The sequence below is a fragment of the Archocentrus centrarchus genome, chromosome 11, assembly GCF_007364275.1.
Source record: "Archocentrus centrarchus isolate MPI-CPG fArcCen1 chromosome 11, fArcCen1, whole genome shotgun sequence".
NCBI classification, from domain to species: domain Eukaryota; kingdom Metazoa; phylum Chordata; class Actinopteri; order Cichliformes; family Cichlidae; genus Archocentrus; species Archocentrus centrarchus.
The window spans coordinates 34,293,907-34,320,731 of NC_044356.1; the positions used below are offsets into that span (position 1 = coordinate 34,293,907).

At 41.0% G+C, this 26,825-nt stretch overlaps 1 protein-coding gene across 1 annotated transcript in view; it reads left to right on the forward strand.

Moving 5' to 3' along the window:
• The first annotated feature begins 3,484 nt into the window (after positions 1 to 3,484).
• The window catches only part of gabbr1b (gamma-aminobutyric acid (GABA) B receptor, 1b), a 102,626-nt gene continuing 79,285 nt past the window's right edge, over positions 3,485 to 26,825 (forward strand). The window contains exons 1-3 of the mRNA XM_030741798.1: positions 3,485 to 3,834; positions 13,944 to 14,078; positions 22,952 to 23,122. Of these exons, the coding sequence (XP_030597658.1) occupies positions 3,574 to 3,834; positions 13,944 to 14,078; positions 22,952 to 23,122 (567 nt within the window). The 5' untranslated portion in view covers positions 3,485 to 3,573. The remainder of the gene's footprint in view (positions 3,835 to 13,943; positions 14,079 to 22,951; positions 23,123 to 26,825) is intronic.

Genomic DNA, 26,825 nt, shown 5'->3' on the forward strand with positions numbered 1-26,825 from the left:
TCTTCTGAACTCTGTGAATCAGACCCCTCACTCACCCACTTTCTTTGATTTCTCAAGTGCATTAGGTGCTGCTACTGAGAGAAAGGCTACCAGAAAAGTCAGTAAACAAGTCCACCATCTCATGGACTACTGACTGCTTCACAGTCTTCAGTATGTGAGACTGAGCAGAGCTCTGTCTGATTTGGTGATGTGCAGTACAGGAGCTCCACAGGGGACTGTGCTGTCTCCATTCCTGTCCACCTTGTGAATCTCATACTTTTAGTACAAGTCCAGGTAATCCCACCTACAGAAATACTCTGTAGTGGTTGGATATATAGTAATGGGAGGTGAGAGGAGTACAGAGCACCTGTGGATGATTTAGTGGAGTGGTCTGGAGGGAATCGTTTGCCTTTGGTTGTGAATAAGACCAGACAGACTGTGACTGACTTCAGGAGGAAGATGATGGCTACATAACCTGTGTCTGTCCTAGGCCACAATATTGATGTGGTAGAGGACTACAAGTACCTGGATCTCCACATTAACAACAGGCTGAATTGGAAGACCAAAGCAGAGGCTGCATACAAGAAAGAGATTCTCTATGTCCTAAAGAAGTGCATATCCTTCAATGTGTGCAGCAAAATGATGGCATTTTTCTATCACTTGCTTGTGCCAAGCACAGTGCACTTTTCTGTGGTCTGCTGCAAATTGAACACTAGACTCTAAATTCTTACTTTTTTGAGCTACACTGGGCTTCAACAACATCTTTGATTAACCATCATAACATAGCAGCATCATAAACAGATGCAATACAGATTTAGTTACTTAACTCAAGAGTAATTTTCATGCATCTCATAAGAATGGCTACAAAATAATTTAGTTTATCAAACATTTGGTGGTTATGATATATTAAACTAAGGTAAATAAGTCATTTAACATACAGTGACTTATTTATAACAGATTATATTTTAGGAACTTGCAGGATTACAGGTGCCACATTAACAATTGCATATGTACACTGTAACCTGTAGTGAAATAAAGGCAGTCTTCACCCCTGGTTTGTGGCAGGCACATCAGGAGATGGGAGAGGCTGTCCCCCAGGTGTGCATGTGCACGTGTGTTTGTTATTCTATTCATTTCAGTTTAATTTATATAGCCAAATCACAACAGTTGTCTCAAGACCCTACAATATTAAAGGAAAAACCCTAATGATAAGATGATCCCTTATGAGTAAGCCCTAGGTGACACCTAGGAAGCCTCTTGCAGAACCAAAGTCGGGGGGGGGGGGGGGGGGGGGGGGGTAGCCATCTGCCACAATTGATTGGGGCTGAGGAGAAACAAGAGAAAAGAAGAGCAAGGGGAGACAAAGACAAACCATAAACTCTGGAACAGAAAAGACAAATTTTAATGACATGCAGTTGTGGTATATAAATATCCTGGGGAGTGAAATGAGGTGAGTGTAGAGGAAGTATTCAGTGCATCATGAGAAGTCCCACAGCAGCCTGAGCCTGTGGCAACATAACTAAGGGATGATTCAGGGTCACCTGATCCAGCTGTAACTATAAGCTTTATCATAAAGGAAAGTTTTAAGTCTAATCTTAAAAATAGAGAGGGTGTCTGTCTCCTGAATCCAAGCTGGAAGCTGGTTCCACAGAAGAGGGGCCTGAAAGCTGAAGGCTCTGCCTCCCATTCTACTCTTAAGTATCCTAGGAACCACAAGCAAGCCAGCAGTCTGAGAGTGAAGTGCTCTGTTGGGGTTGTATGAGATTCTATGAGGTCTTTAAAATATGACATGGTTAGATTATTCAAGACCTTGTATGTGAAGAGAAGCATTTTAAATTAAATTCAAGATTTAACAGGAAGCTGATAGAAGAGATACTAATATGGGAAAAATATGCCATCTCTTTCTAGCTCCTGTCAGTACTCTCGCTGTATTGTTTTGGATTAACTGAAAGCTTTTCAGAGAGCTTTTAGGACAACCTGATAATGATGAATTACAATAGTCCAGCATGAAAGTGATGCATGAATTAGCTTTTCAGCATCCCTCTGAGGCAGGATGTTTCTAATTTTAGCAATATTACAGTGATAACAGAATGCAGTCCTACAGATGTGTTTAATGTGCACACTGAAGGACATTTCCTGGTCAAAAATGACTCAAATTCTTAACAGTATTACTGGAGGCCAAGGTAAGTTATCTGGTTAGATGTCATGTTTCTGGGAGGAACCAAAGTTGTCAGAGGAAATAAACCTCAACCTGCTAGAATAAAGAAATCAGAACAGAAACCCACAGAAATCAAACCTTCAAACATTTGGAATAAGAAGAAAAACAACTTAAGCCTAAATTCATATTCACAAAGAATTAAAAATCCCCAGACAACAAAAGCCCTTGAGGCTTTATCTTGTGAGGCTTGTGGTGCGCACTGGATCAAATCAAGTTTTAACACAGCTGATACTACAGTATGTCCAGGCAAGTGCGAGGTGTGGCAGAGGATGCAAAGACTGGGAGAGGGCGGAGGGGAGGGTTTCTTGTTGGAGGAGCGGGAGGAGGAAAGATAAATGAGCGGGGCTATGTTAAGGGATTGCAAAGTGGTTTGTGAAACGGAGGGACTGAACATCCCTCCTCCTCCTTCTCTTACTCTCGCACGCTGCTGCAGTCAGGCACAATCCAGCGCAGCTCCCGTCATTTTTCTCGCTTCTCTCTTGAGGGACTGACTGCATTCCAGCAACAGCAAGGCCACTTTTTCATCCTAAGATCGACCTTGCTCTCTAATCGACCGTTGTCCTATTACGCCACTGGATTGCTGTAAACAAGACGTTTTCTTTTTTGTGTTGTTTATGTACAACATGTTAAAACCGTTGTATTAAGGCTTTGTACTGGAGAGCCGTCAGTATGTATGTAGGCGGATAAAATGGAGAAGGGTCGATAAATGACGAAGAGGACAAATTAAAGGTCTCGGGGTGTTTCTTCGTGGGCTCGGTGTGGATATTTGTTAATTTTTCATAAGCGGGAAAATGAACGCGGCGTTGTTGCGATCCCTTATCTCTTGGAAATAGGCAGAGGCTGAATATCAACGGAGCCACCGCGACTTTCAGTACCATGGACAGAGGAAAGAGCGTGAAGCCTGATTCAATTACCAAGCTCGACCTTCTAATCAAGTTCAGCAACTTTGAAGCTGCTTTCGCCTGAATGAATCGTCCCTCTTCTCCTCGACGCTTTTCCGACCGCATTTAATGAGTTGCCTGAAGATCGCTGTGTCCTGTGCGCGGCGCGCTTTCTAAGCTGTGCGTTGATGTAGTTCTTATCCAAACACGGCAGAGCAGGTGAGGATAGGTTTCACAGTGTGAATGCAGCTGGAGAAGAGCTTGATGGGATTGCTCTAGGTTGATTTGAATTATTTGTTAAATGCTTTGTTGCTTTTTGCAACAAATGAGCATCACATTAAAAATTATGTAAATAATTCAGAATTGTAAATGTGCTTTCTTCTCTGACGAACAACAGCTTGCGCCCGCAACCTTGCAGACTACCAACTGAAGGCTATATAGGAGGAATACACTGACTCGGTCTAAGCTTCGCTGAGGCTCCAGCATCCTCCAGCTATGACTAGGCTTTGCCAAACCCTCCCCCGCAGGTCCGTCTCCCGCTGCTATCTGACCTTTACCCTTACTGTCCTCCTATCCTGCTCCTGCCCGGCTCTAGGCAAGAAGAAGCTCTACATTGGAGCTCTGTTTCCCATGAGTGGAGGCTGGCCTGGTGGACAAGCCTGCCTCCCTGCTGCTCAGATGGCCCTGGACCTAGTGAATAATAGGACTGACATACTGCCTGACTATGAGCTGGAGCTGATACACTATGACAGTATGGTGAGTACAAACTATGGCTTACACTGATGTCTGTCTTCAAATGTTGATCAGAATTAGTAAGACTTAGTCTGCACCTGCAGGAACACAACCAGGGCATCACAGTACCAAAAGAAACTGACACTAGAATTCCTGTAGACAATTCATGTAGCCTTCATTTTAAGGCAACCTTAATGAAAGAGTTGTAGGTGGAAACTTAATGCTTTATCAAACATTGCTGAATCAACATTCAGTAACATTTTACAAAACAGTTAAAAGTTATTTTAAACAACATCTGACTTTGGTAAAGTAATTTGATCTCTCTCTTTCTTTCTTTCTTTCTTTCTTTCTTTTCTTTCTTTCTTTCTTTCTTTCTTTCTTTCTTTCTTTCTTTCTTTCTTTCTTTCTTTCTTTCTTTCTAAATGGCTGAACACATCTGGACCAAAATGAATTAATTAACACAGAGCCACAGACTTGATGATTAAATCCTTTAATAGTGAGCCACAGTCATTTATAACTACAGGTTGAAGGCTAATTATAACACATGAGACCCAAATGATTTATAAATGGCCCACCAACCAACATTTCCTACTCTGTTCCATAACTTGTCAAAAGTTTTTACTTTGTCACTCTATTGCTAAACTTATTAATGATATATTTGACAACGACAACAGTCACATGATGAAAATGTGCAGAAAAAAATTAACCTTTTGACCTTTATGAAAGGAACATTAACATCTGAAGTAAAGATATAGATTATCCCTTCTCCACATATCAGTTATCTCTGCACTCCACAGACATATTTCCAGGATCATGTCATGCCATCAGCAGAATAAGTGGCAATCTTCTGTTTTTTTTTATGTTTTAAAATGCAGCATTCAGGCCATAAAATGGGTCGCAGCCCCAGAGATATGCTCTACCTACTGTATAGGAGTGTAAAAACTGCATCTCTGTGTGTTTGCAAAAGAACAGCAGCTATACACCCTGCACACATTCAAATAGCACCACACTGTGCAAATGGCTCCCTGTGTGCTCACTGTGGAAACTCGCCTATTTCTGTCTGCATTCAGCCTGCAACCTGAATGTTATGAAAGCAACATAGCATTTTGAATTAAAATGTGATATTTGCAGTGAAACAGACCAGAAAAAACTTTGATTTGCTGTGATAAAAGTAGAAACAGAAAGCAGGACACTGAAATGGTGTAGTAAAGAATACATTTTAAATGTCAGAACTATGGGTGTGCAAAAAACGAACAAATTTTTAAGCAACTTTACATTATTCAGGCTATTGTTTGACAATTAAAAACACTTAAAGTTGTCATTTTTATGGAGTTAATTTTGTCTTATTATATAATCACACTATATAGGTTTGCAATCACAATGAGCTAAACTATAGATGCTGCAATCAAAAATATTTTGTTCCAATAAAATACATTTCTGATCCAAATATGAATCTAAAAGTTTTTTTGTTTACTAACTCGGAATGTTGCCATCCTGTCACGTCAGTAAAGTAAAGATCATCTTCCATCCAGAACCACTTTTAGCAGGATTAGCTTGAAGTTATAGTTTTCTGTATGACTATCAGTCACTCACATAACTGTGGAGGAATTTTGTACAAGGTTGCTTCAGTTCAATCAGGTTTGTAGGTATTTTTGTTTATGCAGAACTCTCTTAAGGTACCATCACAACATTTCAGTTGGGTTGAGATCTGGACTTGGGGCCATTGCAGCATCTTGATTCTTTTCTTTTCCATTCTGCCGTAGATTTGCTGCTGTGCTTTGGAACATTGTCCTGTTGAATGACACGATTTGGGTCATGCTTTAGCTTTAGCTAGAGTCACATTTGACTCTAGAATACTTTGATATGCGGAGTTCATGGTCAGCTCGGTGACTATAATTTGGCCAGGTCCTGTGTCTACAAAACCAGCCCAAATCATTACCCCTCCACTGTCATGCATGACAGTTGGTATGAGGTCTGTGTGTGCTGATATGCTGTGTTTGGGTTTCACTAAAGATGGTTCTGTACATTATGGCCAAACATCCCCACTTTAGTCTCTCTGTCCAACGGACAGAGTTCCAGTTATTTGGAATTAGTGGTTTATTCAAATGCAACTTTGCAAGTCTAAACTGTGCTGCCGTTTCCTTTTTTCAAAAGAATAGGTTTGCTACTGGCAGCCCTTCCAAATAAGCCATCCTTGTTTAGTTTTTTCTAATTGTGCCATCAGTAACTTTAACATTCAACATACTAACTGAGGCCTGTAGAATCTTAGATGTAGTTTTGGGATTTGTTGCAGTTTCTCTAAGTACTGCCTTTAATCCACAGAAAGAGTGGGAATAACAGGAGAATAACATTCAACAAAGCTCTGTCCTGCCAGGAGTCAAACCTGGGACTTGGATGCTCCATATTATAGTCAGTTGGGCAGGTCCAATTGAGTGAGACACTTGAAAGACCTTTGCCTTTGCTTGTCATGTTCTTAAGAAACATTTTTCCTGTGCAGTATCATAGCTCGGTCCTTCTCAACCACCTTTGTGGGTGTATCCCATCCCAAATCCTCCATGCATGGTAAGGCACTTTCTTGTCTTGATGTCAATGGCTTCTATCTCCTCCTTTGGTCACCTTGCTATCCCAGCAGGGTATCTGATGACTGGCACAGCGTAGGTATTGATTACCCAGATGTTGTTCTTCCCATTTTGCTGAATTCTCTGCAGGTAATCGGCGGTTTCATCTTTCCTAGAGGTCTTTTCATGGTTCCCTTTTGCCTCTGGGATTCCGAAGTACTTGTAGCTGTGCTCAATGTCTACAATGTTGCCTTCTGGTAGAGCAATCCCCTCAGTTCTAACTACCTTCCCTCTCTTTGTTACTATCCAACCACACTTCTCCAGTCCAAATGGCATTGTGATGTCATTGCTGTAGATCCTAGTGGTGTGGATCAGTGAATCAATGTCTCGTTCACTCCTCACATACAGCTTTATGTCATCCATGTAGAGGAGGTGGCTAATATTTGCTCTATTCCATAGCCATTATCTGTAGCCAGTCTTGTTAATGATTTAGCTGAGGGGGTTCAGGTCTATGCAGAACAGCAGTGGGGACACAGCATCTCCTTGGTAAATCCTGCACTTGATGGTGACTTGTGCAATTGGCTTTAAGTTGTCCTGATAAAGGCTCTTAGGGTCATGTTGATCTTGTATAGTTCTAGGCATTCCAGGATCCTTGAGTGAGGCATTGAGTCACAGCCTTTCATGTAATCAATCCTGGTGGTGCACAGATTGGTCATTCTGGTATTATAGTCTTGAATGACTGCTCTGTCTACCAGTAGCTGGTGTTTTGCTCCTCTGGTGTTTCTGCCAATTCCTTTTTGGACTTAACTCATATTGAGCCACATGCCTGACAGAAATGTCCATGTTGTTCTGAGGCAAGTTGGATGGGACTGGTCCCTGATCCTTGGGGATCAGGACTGTCCAGCCTTCGGTCGGCCATTCCAGGTGCGTCGTACTCATTAGCAGCCGGTTCATTTGTGCTGCCAGGTGCTCACAGAGTGCAGTTAGTTTTTTTAGCCTGCATGTGTGAATCGTGTCTCCAGCTCTTTATATATGAGAATCTTTCTTTTGTTCTCATATTGTTCCCCTGCCACTGTGCATATACCTTGGATGGCTCAGTGGAGAACATCTGGTTTATTCTCCTGGCTTTTCTCTCTCTGGTATACCTCATCAAGCAGTTAGCCAAGGCTGTGAGTCTTTGCTTGCAATCCAGCTGCTGGATAGTGTAGTGGCATTTCTCTGTCTCTCTGTCTCTCGCTTGCTCTCTCCAGCAATGCACACACACACACACACACACACACACACACACACACACACACACACACACACACACACACACACACACACACACACACACACACACACACACAGAGTACTAGTCAAAATACATACAGTGCATACATATACAGTCATTCATATGAAGAGGTGAGTGTGTCCAATAATAATAATAATATTATTAATATTAATATTTTCATTAAACTGTTTTTTCCTATTTTTTCTTAAAGTCAATTTACGTGGCTATACTTTAGAAATGACTTAAAGACAAGTATGTCTCAGAAAAGTTAAAGGTTTTTGAATTAAAGCCATCTTCTCATTTCATGGTGGGTTGTAAGCCAGCCTGCCAATCATTAGGTTTAGATGTTGTAGACAGCACCCGTGTGCTCCCTGCACTGGTCTGCACCCTGTTACCTACTATCCAACCAGAGAGACTTACTATCCTCTTGCTTTTGGTGTTAGTGGGCCTCATTTAGTTTTCATGTACCCATATAGCTAAGGCACCCACCCAACAGTAAATCATTCTTTATTCCTCCTTTCTCCCCTTTTTCAAAAATTACAACCACAAATCACACATGTGAGTATGGCATGCAGGGTCAGGGTCAAATCAATACTGGCAATCATTTCAATTCAGTTACTAATTCAAGTATTACTTCTCATTTTTAAAGTGTTTATCATTGCTTAGGAAGTTTGAATTTGAATTGAATTCATCATTCCCAAAGTTCAATTCAATTCAGTTGTATTTATATAGCACCAAATCACAACAGTCAGCTCAAGGTTCACCTGGTTCGTAAGTACGTAATGAACAGCACTGTAGCTCTACTTGTAGAATGATGAAGTGTACATTCCTGTGTTTATCACATTCCAACTGGTCCAGACAAACTACCTCAATCCAAGTGACATTAGCCTTAGTGCATCTTGTACAACTTTTCTGCACACCATCATTGGTGACCAAGAGACCGATGGGGAGAGGTTACTGAAACTTGGTGAGAATGGGGTTGACTTCACGTTTTGCAGATCATGCCTCTGCCGTGACAGCGCATCCACTTGTACCAGTTTGATGGTTTTATCACAGCAAAAAAAAATATTTTTAGCATCAAAATAAGCATTCTCCATTTCAATCTTACATTGAAAATCCTGCATTGAAAAAGAGAGAGAGAGAGATTTAGTAAGATGCCGTTTTAAGTTGAAAGGTTTCACAGCTGGACTGTAATTTCATATTTTCTCAATCTCTCACATAGCCGTGTCTCACACACAGAGTATATAAACAGTTAAATGTAATGTGACAAGTGTGTGTGTTTTTAAAGAAGCACTGTGATTGGTTCAAGCTGTTCTGCATTGGATCTCTTCTTCAAAAGCCAGGGGTGGTGGTGGGGGTGTAGGTTGGCATGACAACAGTAACCACGACAACTGCAGTTCAGACAAACACAGATTTGGCTCCAAGAACAAGGCAAGATCATGCACCTTGTATCATGACACAAACAGGAGCAGACGGACAGATATGTGATGTCAACCTGTTGTGGTGAGAAATCCATATTTAGCACACTTAGCCAAATGTAACAAGCACTAGCTTGGTCACTCATCAATCACAGATGACTAAACCACTACACTGCTCTGCCAGACCAGCTGCACATCACACTGAGCATGCTCTGATGGATCTCCCACTGACAATAGTCCAACACCACACAAAGAGATGCCTGAGAGGTCAGGAAAAAACAAAAGCCTGCATCATCTGGTGGTGAACAGAGCAGAAACTTCCGCCAGACCTTCCTCCAGGATCTTACAAAAAGCCTTTATAGCACTTTAAAGTACTTTAACCCTATAACACTGGGCGATCGCCGCTGATGCACCTGTGACCTGTGACCTGCCATTACCTGCTGTGAACAGCTGGTTAACAGCGAGTGTATCACTGTCGAGATGTCTGATCAAACGCACTTGAATATCTGTAATTATGCAACCATTTGTCCTGTCGGAAAAATTCAAACAGTTTCTGAAACCTGAGAAATTGCACTTCACACCCAAAATATGGTTATTAACTGAACAATGGGACATTTGAAGTAGTGTACGTTGTGTCCCCAGTGACACATTTGGCTTTATAGGGTTAAAGCCACATTTAACCCCACATCCAATACAATGAAGACTATGTGTTTTTGGACAATGATACATCTTTTTTGTTAATTTTGCCCCTGTTCACCACCACAGTGGATTTTAAAGTGGACATGAAACACTGCATGTATAAAGGCTATAGAGCACAGATTTAATGGTTTGTGAAGGTGGATTTAAGAAATAAGTGTTTAAAGTTAAAGTTTTTAGAGCATGTGCAGTGCCATCTTGTGCCAGTGCGAATGTGACATCACTGGGTTGGTTGGTTGGTTGCTGCCAACAGACTTACATTAGTTTATGTTAACTAACTAGTGACAGAACTGATAACTCAGTAGAATGCAAAGAAACTAAAACTAAAGAGCAGTCTAAGGGGGTCATCTCTTGTCTCTCTGGGTCACTCTGTGCTGCCCCTGGCTGGAGCAATGAGTTTGTCAAAAAACCGAGGACATACTGTCCACTTTCACTCTCTGTCACTTAAGCAGTCAGTGGTTCTTCGTTGTTGGCTCGCTGCACTGAAATGGGAAAATCCACCTGTTACATGTTCAAGTTTGCGAAACACTTTATAAATGAGGGTTGTGTGGAGGAGAGTCTGTTTGAGTCAGGTGCCCTGGTGGTTCACCAGACTGACAAGCTGGTGAACCACCAGCTGTCTGATTTTTCTTTGTTGGGTGGGGGTGTACCAAGCAGTGCAATCAGATGGCAAAGCAGATGTTCACAAGATGTGATCAGCTCTATTTTCTGCAGTAAAATAGTTTCATTCCCCAAGCACATCCAACCAGTTTACAACAGAACAGGTTACTACTTTTTAAACCAAAACAAGGAAATAAGGTCTCCAAAATGTTAATGTGTGCATGTGTTAGATCTTTAGCCAGTGCCATGAATGATCATCTTTGCCTTGGAACTGCAGTGTACCGACATCTCAAAACCACAGAATCAGACAGCCAGGGTTTCATATGTAATAAGCCTAGGGTACCATTCCCAGGGCAGGCCTGTCTTTTCACAGCTGGGATCTGGGATTAAATTTATGTAGCATTAGCAATATAGCTAGCTGTTAGCTGTTGGAAATAGTCAAGCTGAATGCTCTGTGCACTTGTTTCATTTCATCTCATCTGCAGTGGACACCACTGTGTTATACGGTCCTTTATGGTTATGCTAGTTTGCTTCCATTTCTTCCTGTTTTAATCTGTTTGTGAAGTGGTAAAACAGACACGTTCCACACACATCAAACAGAGAAAACAGAGGCAAAAATAATATTACTCAAATTAAACTTATGTTAATGTAATTACACGGTAATGTAATCTTCCCAACAAGTGTTATTCTCAGTGTTTGTGGTGACAGCTATGTTTAGTTTTTACAGCTAGCACCTCATCATTATCTGTTGTCTCCCCAACCAAGTGTACCAAATCTGTGTTCCAGACCACCTGATGGCTGCTTCGTGCATGTGACTGCTGAGTTCTAGTGCACGGCTTGTTAAATTTCCCTGCGAGGAATTTAATTGCGGGAGTGGCAATGAACACGTGCACCTGTGAAATGAAATGATTTGTTCCATGTTTGTGTCCTGCAAACGGCTTTTGACATGAATATAATTCCATAGTAGTCAATCTGTGGAGGGGTGACTGGGGCTTAATTAGCATATTCATACACGACTTAAGTAAATGAGGCAACTGTATAGAGTTACAGCTAAGCCAATTTAAGGTAAGAAAGGGTTATTTTATTTTTATTTATTATTATGAATATTTATTTTAGTTTTATGAACAGCTTTTAGGTGTGTAATCACTGACTGGAGAGGTATTTTACCTCCACAAGAATGGATTTATACTCAGAGTCAGTTGCTAGGGAACAGCTTGGTTTCAAGTTCACATCCTTTTTGTTATTGATGTTGAAAAAGTAACAGGAAATTAATGCAAGTCCCTTTTTAGATGTTTGTGTAACTGAAATGGTTTTTGACCTTCACTATGAGCCTACGGCAGAGTCATTCTAAACATATAGATTTTGTGGTCATGAAGTTTAGCAGCATTTTCTTTCCCTTAAAAAAGAAAAAGCAAAACTGTAATTGGGAAAGAACCTGAAAGAAAGCACTCTCTGTCAGTACTTCACACATCACAGGAGCCTGTGAATAATGATGGATTGTGAGCTGGATGAGCTACTACCTCACTGATGTTCTTGTTTTGTTCAAGGCTGTTAACTTAGTCTTTTCCCCTGCTGAATAATATTTTGCCTTTGGCTGAAATTATGATAGAAACTTTGAAGTACTCTCAAAAGGCACTCTGCTTTTATTTTGCAATTTATGAAGCCCACCTAGCTGGGTTTTCCTGTTAGTGTAACTCATTCATAATCATTATTTAAGAAATTGAATGTTAACAAATATATATTAAAAAAAATGGAATCTGAGGTCTTAAGCAATGTTAAACATGGTGATGCAGCTGCTGTGCATGTTTTGCAAAAGAGGAGACTCATGGTAAGCTTCTGACAGGTGAAATATCATATTGTGTCTCAGAGGTGCTAATACAAGACACATTTTCCCCTACAGATGGTTTCTTTGACTTTGGGTACATAACCATAGTCTGTGTATTTTCATGAAGGCACTCAAAATGCCCTCCACTTTCACCACTAAGCAATCAACTGCTGTGGAGATATATTTAAATGTGGAAATAGCTGCAGGAAATTGTGAATCTCCTCACTCTTTCTATCTTCCCATGTGTTATGGAAATGTAAAATACAGTGATTTTCACACTAATAGGTTGTCTTTGTGAGGTTTTAATTTGCCTTTGCAAAGGAGTCAAACAATACCGAGTGCAACAGCATGACGTTTGACAAAGAATAACAAGCACAGTCATTTATAAGGACGTGATCTACTCGCCATGGTCACAGAATGCAATCAGAACATTCTGTGCCACATATAACCTGTACAGTCGAGTATATCGTGTATTAAAAGATTATATGGAGACAAAACAGATTGCTGTGGATCCTTCCATTCAGCCAAGTCAGTTTAACATAAAAGGGCAGAATCCTAAAATTTTTCATCATACCTTGTTAGTGCCCTGCTTTGAACTCAGCTTGATGATTGTTATGGGGTGAACTTGGTGACATCATAATTAACCACTGTTTTAGTCACAGTTAGTGGATTCGTGTTACCTTTAATATTCTTCTGTCTGTTTACATTGTTAAAGTAAAAAATTCAATTTCATTTGTGTAGCGCCAAATCTCAGCAGTGATTGTGTTTTACAGCTGCATTACTGAGATGGCCTAAAACTTTGGGGCACCAGGCAGTACTGATGATGATATAACAAACTGTGACTTATGAAAACCCTTTTTCTGGAGCAAATATATACAAAAGAAAGAAAAACTGATAAAGTGTACCATGGACAACTGGTGCCGTTTTATAATGATCTAAACTTGTTTTGTTTTTCTTGCTCTGAATGCAACTTTTCATAAAACTGTTTAGAAAGGATCTTCTTCACTTAGCTTAGTTTCAATCCCAAAATAATCTAATGTTGTACAGTTTGGTGCCTGTTTAAAGAAAGACCCAATCAATTAGAATCTTTGATCTAAGTTTCCCACTGTTGTGATGGTATAAATATCTTCTTGGATGTAAGTGCTGAACTTGCATTTAGTAGCTTTTTACTTGAACTTTCAGTATGAGGTCAAAAGAGACCTCATATTGGGAGGTCTCAATATATCAGTGCAAGTGAATGAGGCCATTATTAGTCTGAAAAACCTAAATAAGCCTATTATGAACGGTGTTGCTGTAGCAACGCTCAAATTTTGGGTTTCATTTGATTGGCTAGCCACAAAAATGTACGTGTAATCAATCACACATACTTTATCTGATTTGCATGAATGCAGAAAAAGTGGCAATTGGCACAATGGCGCCCCCTGCAGAATCAAATCAAAAGTCAAATTTATATGGAGGCACGTAATTACTGAACATTTGCTATCCCCGCCTAACAGCCAAAGAAGGCATTTGGTAGCTAAACAATGCAACTGCTGAGTAACCTGAAGTCTGCACTTCATTTGCATCTTAACTGTTTGATTTTAAAATCCAGTGTGGTGGTGAACAGATGCAAAATTACAAAAATTGTGTCACTGTCTAAATACTCATGGACCTAACTGTATCTATGAACAGTTATTTATCCAGTATTATCAAATGTAAGGTTGTTTGGAACAGTATGCTTTGTGCTGTATACTGACAAATATACTGTGTTTGTGTTTCTATAGTGTGATCCTGGTGAGGCCACCAAGCTGCTGTATGACCTTCTGTACACAGAGCCCATCAAAATCGTGCTGATGCCAGGCTGCAGCTCTGTGTCCACATTGGTGGCCGAAGCTGCTCGCATGTGGAACCTCATAGTGGTAAAACCCTTTACATGTGTAGGGCTTCAATATACAACTCATATGTCATAGAATGTATGAAGCTCTTTGAGTGCTCAAGTAGAAAAGTGCTATATAAGAACCAGTCCATTACTGCAGCATGAACCCAAATGAAAATGTTCCCACTACTTTTAGGTCTTTCTAAACAAGAATTTACTGGTACAAATACAGTGTTGTATTTACATTGTTTAAGGAAAGAAAACAACAGTACCAGAATTAATTTGAATGAGTGATACTAGTCACAATGAAACAGCAAGGAAGAGCTATGCATATGAAACCACTGATAGAAAAGAAAAGGAAACACAAAGGCTGCCCACAGAGTTTAGGCGATAAGTAATCTCCGGGTGCTTCTGTGTGAAAATACCACCAAGAACACTTAGCACCATAGGTGACAACAAAATACAAAAATATCATCACAGGAAGACAGTTTTAACACCAAGGATACAGAGCCAAAATATGCACTTGAAGACAGTGAACTGAAGGGATGTCAAAGTGAGACAGCCAGATTAGGGCAGCAGCTGCAGAATCCTTGGTTACAGTTGTGGTACTGAGTCATCCAACCATTCATGCATGGCTGTGGGTTTCACATCGCTACATCAGAGATTACACAGGACGCTGTACACTCAGCCCCCCTTCCAAGACACAGAATCACTTTTGAAAAATATGAAATCATTCTTACTTATTGTCAAATAATACATTCTATTTGTTTCTCTCTCTCCAAAACACAGATATTATTTCCAGGGGTAGCTGTGTCTGTCAAAAAATATGCCACTTTATATTGTTGCTGATAGCACTCAAGTACATTTTGATATCATAATTTATTACATATTTTTGATGTCATGGCTGGATATCTATACTGATATGGACTGGGTAATGTGTTAGGAAAGGATGCCACATCGTTTGATGGCTGAATTCAAAGACACCCTGAAAATCAAAGTGAAAAAATGATGCACCAGGCTCGTTCACTTTGCTGAAATTTCAATGTAGCAACTCAAAATAGTATTCAGTAGCTTGTATGGCCCCCACATGCTTGTATGCATGCCTGACAATGTTGGGGCATTCTCCTAGTGGGATAACAGATGGTGTCTTGGATGGAGGATGTCCTGGACCGTCTGAGGTGCAACAGTCCAGAGGTGTTCTATTGGATTTAGGTCAAGCAAGTGTGGGGGCCAGTCAGTGGTATCAATTCCTTCATCTTCAGGAACTGCCTGCATACTCTCACCACATGAAGCCGGTCATTGTTATTCACCAAGAAGAACCCAGGACCCACTGCACCAGGGTAGGATCTGACAATGGGTTCAAGGATTTCTTTTCCAGATACCTAATGGCAGTCAGGGTGCTGTTGCCTACCCTGTAGAGGTCTGTGCATCCCTCCATGGATCACTCCATGACCTCCCCAGACCATCACTGACCCGCCACCAAACAGGTGAACGATGTTACAGCCAGCATAAGATTCTCCACGGCTTCTCCAGACCCTTTCACGTCTGTCACAGGTGTTCAGGGTGAACCTGCTCTTATCTGTGTAAAGCACAGGGTGCCAGTGGTAGACCTGCCAATTCTGGTATTCTATGATAAATTGGGGTCCACACTGCCGGGCACTGAGCACAGGGCCCACTGGAGGATGTCGGGCCCTCAGGCCACCCTCATGAAGTCTGTTACTGATTGTTTGGTCAGAGACATTCATACCAATGGCTGCTGGAGGTCATTTTGTGCATTTCCTGTTCTTCCTTGCACAAAGGAACAGATCCTGGTCCTGCTGATGGGTTAAGGACCTTCTGCGGCCAGCTCTCCTACAGTAACTACCTTCCTCCTGGAATTTTCTCTATGCTCTTCAGACTGTGCTGGGAGATACAGCAAAGCTTCTGGCAATGGCACGTATTGATGTACCATCGTGGAGGAGTTGGACAGCCTGTGCAACCTCTGTAGGGCCCAGGTATCACCTCATGCTGCCAGTAGTCAAGTCAAGTCAAGTCAAGTCAAGTTTATTTATAAAGCACGTTTAAAAACAACAGCAGTTGACCAAAGTGCTGTACATTTAAGATAAATAAAATAACTTAAAACACAATGTAAAAGAGATAGTTAAAACAGGAAGCATAAAATTATAAAAACAAAAATAAAAATAAAAGAAAACAACATCAGTAATGTATCCAGTACTCATTTTGATTTAAAAGCCAAAGAATAAAAATGGGTTTTCAAACGAGATTTAAAGATGTCAACTGTAGGGGAGGTCCTGATGTGAAGGGGCAGCTTGTTCCATAATTTTGGAGCAACGACTGCAAAAGCCCGATCACCTCTATGTTTTAATCTTGACCTCGGTACAGTTAAGAGCATTTGCTCAGCAGACCTCAGTGATCTGATGGGAGTGTGCAGGCTTATAAGATCAGAGAGGTAGGTAGGTGCTAACCCATGCAACGCCTTAAAAACAAATAATAAAACCTTAAAATCAATTCTAAAACTGACTGGTAACCAGTGTAAGGATGCAAGTATGGGGGATATATGGTCTCGTTTATGGGTGCCGGTTAGTAATCGTGCTGCTGCATTTTGAATCAGTTGCAGACGACGAAGTAGCGACAGACTGACACCTGAATAGAGACTGTTACAGTAATCGAGTCGAGATGAAATGAAAGCATGGATAGCTTTCTCAAAATCCGTGGAACAGAGAAATGGCTTCACCTTTGCAAGCAGACGAAGATGGAAGAAGCTAGATTTGATGACGGTATTAATGTGCTTGTCAAAACTAAGATTTGTGTCAAGGATCACCCCCAAGTTCCTTGCACAGGGTTTATTATATATCTTTAAGGGGCCAAGGTCATAGAGGTCAGGGGTACCAAACACAATGACCTCGGTTTTCTGCTCATTTAATTTAAGAAAGTTTTGAGCCATCCATGTTTTAACTTCCTCCAGACAGTCCAGTAAGGCCTTCAAAGGACTCACTGAGTTTTTTTTCAGTGGCAGATAGATCTGCGAGTCATCTGCATAACAGTGGAAGGGGATGCAGTGTTTTTTAAAGACTGAACCCAAGGGGAGCATATAAATTGAAAAGAGGGCTGGGCCAAGAATGGACCCCTGGGGCACCCCACATGAGAGCAGGCTTTCAGAGGAAGAAATCTCTCCCAGCCTAACTGTAAAACTTCTGTTCGTTAAATAGGATTTGAACCATTTAAGTGCAGTCCCTTTAATACCAACAAAGTGCTCCAGTCGAGATAAAAGGATACCATGATCTATGGTATCAAAGGCAGCACTAAGGTCTAAGAGTACTAAAATGGCAGAGTCCCCCAAATCAGTAATAGTTAAAAGGTCATTTAAAACTTTTAAAAGTGCGGTTTCAGTACTGTGATATGCTTTAAACCCAGACTGGAATACTTCAATAACACCATTTTGGTCTAAGAAGGTCTGGAGCTGAAGGAGGACAACTTTCTCCAAGACTTTTGAAAGAAATGGCAGTTTAGAAATTGGTCTGAAGTTGGATAAAATGGTTGGGTCAAGGTTTTGTTTTTTAAGAATAGGTTCTACCACAGCATGTTTAAAATCAGCAGGGACACAACCAGAATTAAGACTGCTATTGATAATAGACAGCACACTCTTTCCCACTGTGTAAAAAACATCCTTTAGTAGGCGAGATGGAATAATATCTAAAGGACATCTTGTGGGTTTCAACTGGTTGACTACTTCATTCAGCAGTGAGAGAGACACGGGCTCAAAGTGGTCAAAGGTAGTAGCGGTAGTGGTAGTAGCGGTAGTAGTGACACTGACCATGGCCAAATGCAGAACTAGTGTAAAAACAGTCAGAAAACATGAGGGGAAAAAATGTCAGCGGCTCCACCTGTAAAACCATCACTGTTTTGGGGTTGTCTCATTGTTGCCCCTCTAGTGCACTTGTTAATTTCATTAATGCCCAAACAGCTGAATCTGATTAACAACCCCCTCTGCTACTTAACTGATTAGATCAATATCCCAGAAGTTTAACTGACTTGAAGCTATACTCTGATTAAAAGTGTTCCCTTAATATTTTGAGCAGTGTATTTTAAATACTGCAGCAGTAACACCCATCACTAAAAGCAGAAGTAGATTAGTTTTAAAAAAGATACCACTTGGTTTACCTTGAGCCTGCAGGCTCAGAGTCAAAAAATTACTCCTGTTACTGCCCCTCAAGGTGTGTTCAGTATGTTGCCTTTGCATGCCATTAAAGCTGGAGTACACTGATGTCCATTTCATCAAAGGCCTTCCCAAAGGAATTCCCATAATACTAATTAAGCTGATCAATGCTAAGTAAAGTTTTCTGTATGCCATTAAGTGCCATAGTTTTTCATCTATGTAACATGCCGGAGCACAAGTAGCAATACATTTTATGTCAGACAGCAGTGGTGTGGTAACAGAAATAAATAGGGGGGAAATGTAAGAAGTACCCAAGAAAAGAAACAAACTCTGAATGTTTCTCAGAAGAAAAAAAGAAACCAAATGTAGATGGTGTTCCTTAAAGAACTGTTGTATTTATTTACTCCCACTGCCCTCCTCACAGAAAGGAGGTGGGGGTGTAAAAGTTCTGCAACTGTAACTGTAAAATTACAGCAAATGTAAGATTCATTATTCCTGAGGCTCTGGCACTTCCCACTTTGTTTCTAGATGTTGTTGTTGTTTCTAGTTGGTAATTAGGCCTTAAAACATGACCCTGATAACTCCTGGAATATATGGTCTAGGTTGTGTGCCAAATAAAGACTACTAAGAAGCTGGGGGAGCCTATGTGTCTGTTGAAGCCAGAAACCAATTTAGATAGGTAAGTGATTATAAATAAATGACCAACAGATCACTTTCACAGAACAGGAAACCAGCCTAGGATTGCCAGCCCAGATCCTCTTGCCAGTGACAATTGCTAAAGGCACTGCTCACAGTACTGTTGTATTAAATCTAGTGTACAGTACCAGTCAAAAGTTTGGACACACTTAGTGGGTAAAGGACCGTGGGTCAGACTCAAACCTGGACCACTGACTTTCAGCCCTTGGGCATGTGGTCACCTGCTCACACCGTGAGCTAACACTAGTTGTAATGTTTAAGTGCACTCGGCATCTGTGATTGATGCTGAATGGCAACCCTTCAACTTCAGTTTCAGCATCAATTTATGCCTTGGCAATATAAAGAATACAGGGGGTCAAAGCATCCTCTCGGACAGTCCAATCTTGGACTGTCCGAGAGGATGCTTTGACTCTACGTCATGGCACATTTAGATTCCATCTGGGTGATGAGGACAGGTTAGACTGATCCATAAGGAAATTAGGCAAATTGTGATTATGTGTAAAAATAGAAGGAAATAGCATGGCAGGGTCTTGCAGGTAAATGAGGACCCAAATACAGGCAAAGTCCAAAAATCCAGTGAAGCTAAAACAAACAATCCACTTTCAGGTAGAAGAACAGAACAAACTGAGAGTATACAACAATCAGGCGTAACATTATGAACACTTGCCTAATATTATGTTTGCCCCCCCTTTGCTGTCAGTCTTGGCCCATCAAGGCACGGACTCCACTAGACCATGCTACTAGATGATGAGGAAACTCACAAAAGGGACATAACAAGGAAAGCAACAGATGATCTGACTATTTAAATACACACACACACACACACACACACACACACACACACACACACACACACACACACACACACACACACACACACACACACACACACACACACACATGGTGATCAGGGAAGTGGAGGCAGTATATTGAAGTGAGTTCAATATACCCAGGTTATCTTTCCATTATCTGGATTCACTTGCCATTGCCAATCAGGGAAAGCTGTCAGATGAGGCTGTGATCAACAAACTAACTCACAGCTAATCCAGGGTTTCCCCTGTGCACTGACATGAAAGGGGTGGTGTTGGCAGCATCTGACCAGTCACAATAATGATTAAGCGTACAGGCAGCAGAGTGACAGCTTTTAGAAAGGAAGATAAAAGTATACTATGGAAAATATGAAGAGGTGCTGCACACAAATCAGCAGTAGTTTGTGGTTGAATGTGTGTACACTTTAGGTGCTTTGGTCAGTAAGACTGGACAAGAACTACTATTAACATAGTAGTCTATTTGTCTATTAGTCTATTTGAAGTATTTTTCAGAGAAGTGATTAGGCAGTGATTTCATACCGATCTTTAATCTGGAACATAGGTTCGCAGCTTAAGTTACCATACCTATATTCTTCAGTAAGAAGTGAATCACCTTCATAGTACAGAAAACCCATTAGGGTTAATGCTGAAGTTACCTGGATAAGGTTAAATCCTCCTTTACTGTACAGGCCTTAGTAGGGTAATGAGAGACAGCTGAACCACATCTATACAATATGATACTGGGGGAGGAAGTGAAATTAAACGCAGGACACCAGAGACAAATATTACCAAAATGAAACAGGAAATGAACAACCACTTCTGAAATGCTGAGACATGAGAGGGAGACAGAGGAAAACACTGTGGGGACAAAGTGAATGCCATAAACATAGACTAGAACTGAAATACAACCAGAACTGATGGCTCCAAATATGAAGGAATGAATAATCAAAACCTAACAAATCTCAGAACAAAGTAACCCCCGAGTAATCAAACAAGAGCAGCTAATGAACAAGAATGCTAAACTCCAAAGTACAAAAAATACACAAGGAACAAAACTCCATTAAAAACTAAAATAGGCCTAAAATATGATTTCAAGTCAATTCAGTTCTTTATATTGCAAGGTAAAGACCCTACAATAATACAGAGAAAACCCCAACAATTAAATAACCCCTCTGTGAGCAAGCACTTGGCAAGAGTGGGAAGGAAATACTCCCTTTCAATAGGAAGAAACCTTTGGCAGAACCAGGATCAGGGAGGGGCAGTCATCTGCTGTGACCGGTGAAAGGAGGGAGACAGGACAAAAGCCACTGTGGAAGATAGCAAGAGATTAATAATAACTAATGATTACACGCAGAGTGGGGTATAAACAGAGTGAAAAGAGACGAGTGAAGAAGAAATACTCAGTGCATTATGGGAATAGTTTAAGACTATTGCAGTGTAACTAAGGGATGGTTCAGGGTCACCTGATCCAGCCCTAACTATAAACTTGATCAAAAAGGAAAGTTTTAAGCCTAATCTTAGAAATAGAGAGGGTGTCTCTCTCCTGAATCCAAGCTGGGAGCTGGTTCCACAGAAGAGGGGCCTGAAAGCTGAAGGCTCTGCCTCCCATTCTACTCTTAAGTATCCTAGGAACCACAAGTAAGCCAGCAGTCTGAGAGAGAAGTGCTCTTGTCCCTCTGACATCATAATTTGCATAATTTGTTATGGTCCGTGGGTTTTATTGTGGGGTTTCATTAGTAAGTGTATTGAGTTTGTTTTGCCCCATTCATTACAGTACAGAAACAGCATTAGTGAAGGTTATAAATTATCTTCTTATGGACTCTGACAGTGGACTCATGTCTGTACTTGTCCTACTACACCTCAGTGTATTTGACACTGCTGACCATAATATCTTGTTACAGAAATTACTGCAGGAATGTCTTAAAGACATAAAGGCCTGGATGACCTCTAATTTCTTGCTTCTAAATCCAGATAAAACTGAAGTCATTGTTGGTCCTACAAACCTTAGAAACTTGGTGTCGAACCAGATACTTACTCAGTAGGTGTGAATGAAGGACAGACATCCAGGTTCTAGAGTCTAAGTCTTGAACCCATGGATATCACCAAGTGCTACATTTCCTGACTTGAGATGTTCTGCCAAGCCTTTACTGCAGGCATATTCAGTTGCTGCTTGCTTGTGGGTCTCTCTGCCTTCAGTTTTCTCTTTCGTTCAGCAGCCTGAAACATTGATACAAAGTAAGATGGATCCATGCTTTCATGTTCTTTATGCCAAATTCTGATCCTACTATCTGAATGTCACATCGAATATCGAACCTCGTCAGACCAGACAACATTTTTGGAATCGTCTATTGTCCAATTTTGATGACCGTGTCCAAACTGTAGCCTCAGATTTCTGTTCTTAGCTGATTGGAATGGCATGTGGTGTGGTCTTCTGCTGTGCTTCAAGATTGAGTGCAGAGTGCTTTCAGAGATGCTCTTCTGCATATTCTGGTTGTAATGAGTGTTTGAGTTACTGAAATTCTCCTCTGACATCTGGCATCAACAAGGGATTTTTTTCCCAGAGAACTGCTGCTCACTGGATATTTTTTCTTTTTCAGACCATTCTCTGTAAACTCTAGACATGTTTGCACAGGAAAATGCCAGCAGATGAGCAGTTTGTGTAGTACTCAGATCAGCTTGTCTCTCACCAACAACCTTTTCATGTTCAAAGTCACTTCTATCACCCTTCTTCTCCATTCTTCAGCAAACTTCATGCATGTCTGCATGCCAAAATGCATAGAGTTGCTGCTATGTCATTGACTGATTAGATATTTGTGTCAATGAGCAATTGAACAGGTATAACTAATAATGTGGCTAGTAAGTGTATATCACACTATCATATAACGTGAAAACACTGGCTGCTGGAATATTTCATCAGCGGTGGGGATCAGGGTTATTTTCTGCACAAATGACAGTCAAGTGCCAACACTGCTGCACAAACACTGTAAAAGACACAATTTGTGTACCTTTAGTTGCCAGAGGTGTTCACACACTGACCTGTCCAAAAGACATATTCTGTTTAATTAAGTAACTGGTTAATTAATTTCCAAATGAGCTAATTTTGAGTAAAAATCTTACCGCAAAGGTTTCTGAAACATATCTGCACTTTCTTTTTTCATACTGCAGAGCTGGTGATAAGCTGTGCAGTTTACCTAATTCTTTTTTTAGTTTCATACCAAGACTAAATGCATTTCTTTGTGTCTTTACATCTCTTAGCTCTCATATGGCTCCAGTTCTCCTGCTCTGTCCAACCGACAGCGCTTCCCTACTTTCTTCCGTACTCATCCATCTGCCACGCTGCACAACCCCACTCGAGTACAGCTCTTCCAGAAGTGGAAATGGACCAAGATTGCCACCATTCAGCAAACAACAGAAGTTTTTACATCAGTAAGTCATTTTTTTAAATGTAGGATAAGCATGTAAATTCATGTACAAGGAGGAATGTAAAGCACCACGCCCAAATTGCCCCCTGCAAACCCACCTCTGAAAAGCAGCTCTCTTTTTAAAGTTTAGCTAAATTTATATTTAAGGATTTTGTGAGCACAGGACCAATATTGTGGACTACATTCATAGTCTTATAATATGCTCCATTTTAATTGCATACTACCAAATTAATTTAAGGTACTGCAATGGCAGAGGGGGTTGAACACTAAAAAGTCTTCTGTCTTTTCAGAATAATTATATTTTATACAGTCACTGAAAGTATAACACCAGACAGCCTATAATAGTGTGAGATTAAAACAAAGATTAGGACTTGTGCCTCAGACATCTTTGCCTGTGATAAGCATTGTCAAAGAATCCATTTTAACCCAAACTAGGATCTGCGCTACACAGATAGTTTTGTCCCTAAAGCTTACCAAATAGTCACTGAAACAAAGTCTACAGACCTTCCACTATCAAATGTAAGGTCCTGTGTTTATTGAAACCTCAGGAAGATTCTGTGGCTCGTGCCATCATCTCCTGATACCGACTTTGTGGCTCTTGGAAACAGGGATTAAAGTGGGCTTGAACGATCCAGAATGGTGTTCCAGGACCTTCAGTAAATGAACAATTAATCTGATAGGCAGGTCAAACATAATAAAAAAGAATACATTTTATCTGTTGTAGCCTAGCATTGCTTCCAGCTGACATTATAAGGGTAATAGCAATAAGAAAATAATGATATCCTATGACCCGCTTATACCTTCAACACATCCTTTGCTCCTTTTTGTCCCTGTGATGTGTTCATGGTGCAGATGTCAAAGATGCATTTGGGGTACTTCACCATCTACCTAGTGCTACAGAAGAGCAGCCAGCATAACATAACTTATTAACGTGGCAGAAAATTTCAAAATAATCTTTTCAAAAAGCTCACAGATACTACTTTTGATGTGATTCTTTCTCTTTCGCTGCAATTCTATTCATAATTTTTATGGACAGATTTTCTTGGCGTACCCAAGTGATGGAAGGTTTCCACTTTGGTAGCACCAGAATCTCATCTTTGCTTTTTGCAGAGGATGTGGTTCTCTTCGCTTCAGCAGGTGGTGGCTTCCAGCTTGCACTGGGGCAGTGATGAGGTACTGTAGTAGGAATGGTGGATGGGGAGTTGGGCTCTGGGCTTCTGTGCTTAGACTGCTGCCCCTGCCACCCAGGCCACGATAAGCAGCAGATGATGGATAGATGGATGTTATCAAAGTAATAATAATAAAAATGTCTTTAACTTTCTGTAGCAGCACAAAATGTGGCAGGATAACAAAAGACTGGAAAAGTTATGTAATGCTAAGACGCATTTAGTGCAAGATCTTACAATTACGGAGCCATATTAGTAATGTGTTTGGGTCTAACAAGAGCAGTCAAATCTTTTTGGGTTGAAGATGGACAGGCATCCAGCACTGTGTGGACTCCAGTCCAACAGTTTCACAATAATGTTTTTCAGCGTAAAACTGAAAATAATGGATTTAATCATTTACATCATAATATCATTAAAAGATCCAACAGACGAACTACTTTAGCTCAAATTGGCGAAAATGTTTATGCTGGTTCTGATATAAAGGTCTCAGAATACACAATGTATCACAGTTTGTTGTGTATGGGGTTGCATAGCTGCAGACCAGTGCTGGCCCATCCATTGCCAAAAGTGCCAACATTGGGCATGTGAACATCAGAACTGAACCACAGAGCAATGTGGTCTGATTAATCGTGTTTTCTTTTACATCCATGTACACCTGTTCTTGGAAACAATATTCCTTGATGGCTGTGGCAGGATAATCACCCTGCCACAAAGCAAAAATAGTTCAGGGATGGTTTGAGGAACACAGTGAGTTTGAGATGTTGACTTGGCCTCCAAATTTCCCAGATCTCAGTCCAATCAAGCATCTGTAGGATGTGTTGGACAAACAGCAATAAGGCCATCAGCCTGCAGCATTCATACTGAGTAGTGACAAGTAGTGACAGTCTAAGTCTTAAGTGCATTTGCTGTACTGTGTAATCAAGATTGTGCAAAAAAATGTTCAAGGAAGGTCCTTGGTCACAGTTTTAGTGCTCTCACAGCCTGTGGAAGAAGACTACTGGTGCTACAGCTGATGCTCCTGAACCTTCAATCGGATGGTTGCAGGAAGAACAGGCTGTGAGATGGGTGGTAAGGATCTTTTAGGATATCTGACACCCTACGGATGCAATGCTTGCTGTAGATGTCCAGCAGAACACACGAGAGAAAGACACAGAGGAACAAAACAGACACTGAACAGGAACTCAATACAGATAACTGTTACTAAGAACTTGATTCAGAAACTATAACAAACAAAGAAGTAACACTGTAAGGAAATTTAGAAACAGAAGAATTTCAGCAATTTCCTGCCACAGCAACCAGGTGTCCCCTGTGTTAGTGAAGTGGCTGTGAAGTCCCTAATGCCACGCGAAAGGTTCCTTCTAGCCAGTCTGTATGCTGCTGCATCTCCGGACATACAGATGCAGCCACTGAAAATTTCCGGCCGATCCGTGACGCGACCTTGGCCGGTCCTTGGCCGATTCGTGGCCGAACCTCGGCCTAAACGCGATCCCCCGCTAATGACGTAGGAATTCCGGCCACTGGTGGGAACGCCCCTAAGCAGCATTTGGGGAAAATGGTGGTAATGTCTTGTTTATCCACCAGGAGGAGCAGTAATAGTGGAAGCGCATTCATTAGCAGCCCGCTGTATACTGTACCAAGGATCCTCACATCATTGAACTGTAATTGTAAGCGGAACTGTCCATTAAAAACAATAGAAAGATGAGAGTAAAGCGGTCATTATAGTGGAGCGGTGAGTATTGTCTGGAGGGACGGGCTGGGCTTGAAGTTCAGCCCGGGACCTCGGACAGGCTGTGAGCGCTGCACCGCCAGCGAAACTGGGTAAAAAAATAATTAAAATAATTCTGATCACCAGCCGGTTTGGCCTGGCAATGACCTGGGAAGCCTTATCCTCTCATCAGTGTCACATTGTTCTTCCAAGTCTTCTCAATGTTAAGCTTTTTGTTTGTTTATATTTTCCCTTTTATTTTATAATCAAAACTGCGACCAAAATGGCTATAAAAGGCCTTTTCTTAAAGGATAAAGTGGTGTTTGAGCCACAGTTACGACGGAGCGGCGGCTCTTTGAAATGGGACGCAGCCTTCCTGCGGCAGACAGCTAGCAGCAGGAACCGGACGCGCCAGGTTAGCCTAAGAAGCTACTGAGGCGTCCGTGACAACCACCATAGAAACAGCCTTTTAAGACCGTTTTAAAAACATCCTCAGAGTTCAAACGAGCAAAAATATATGATTTGAAACAGTTACAGCCGCAGAGCTGTGGCGGCTTCTTTAAACGTTGTTTACATAGATGATCATGAATGATACGATGTAGCTAGCAGTGTAGCTAGCAGTGAATGAGGTGACGTCATTGTGTGCGCATTTCACAGCTGTCTGTCTCAGTCTGTTGTTGTTATTATTCTAATTAACATGTGTTTACTTTCTCTGGACCATCTCAGGTCCACCGTTACAATTTCAGCCTACAAAATGATATGAACACACACTCTAACATCAGTGCGCTTTATGAAGTCCAATCCTTAAAATAAATATTATGTTTGTAAACATTCAT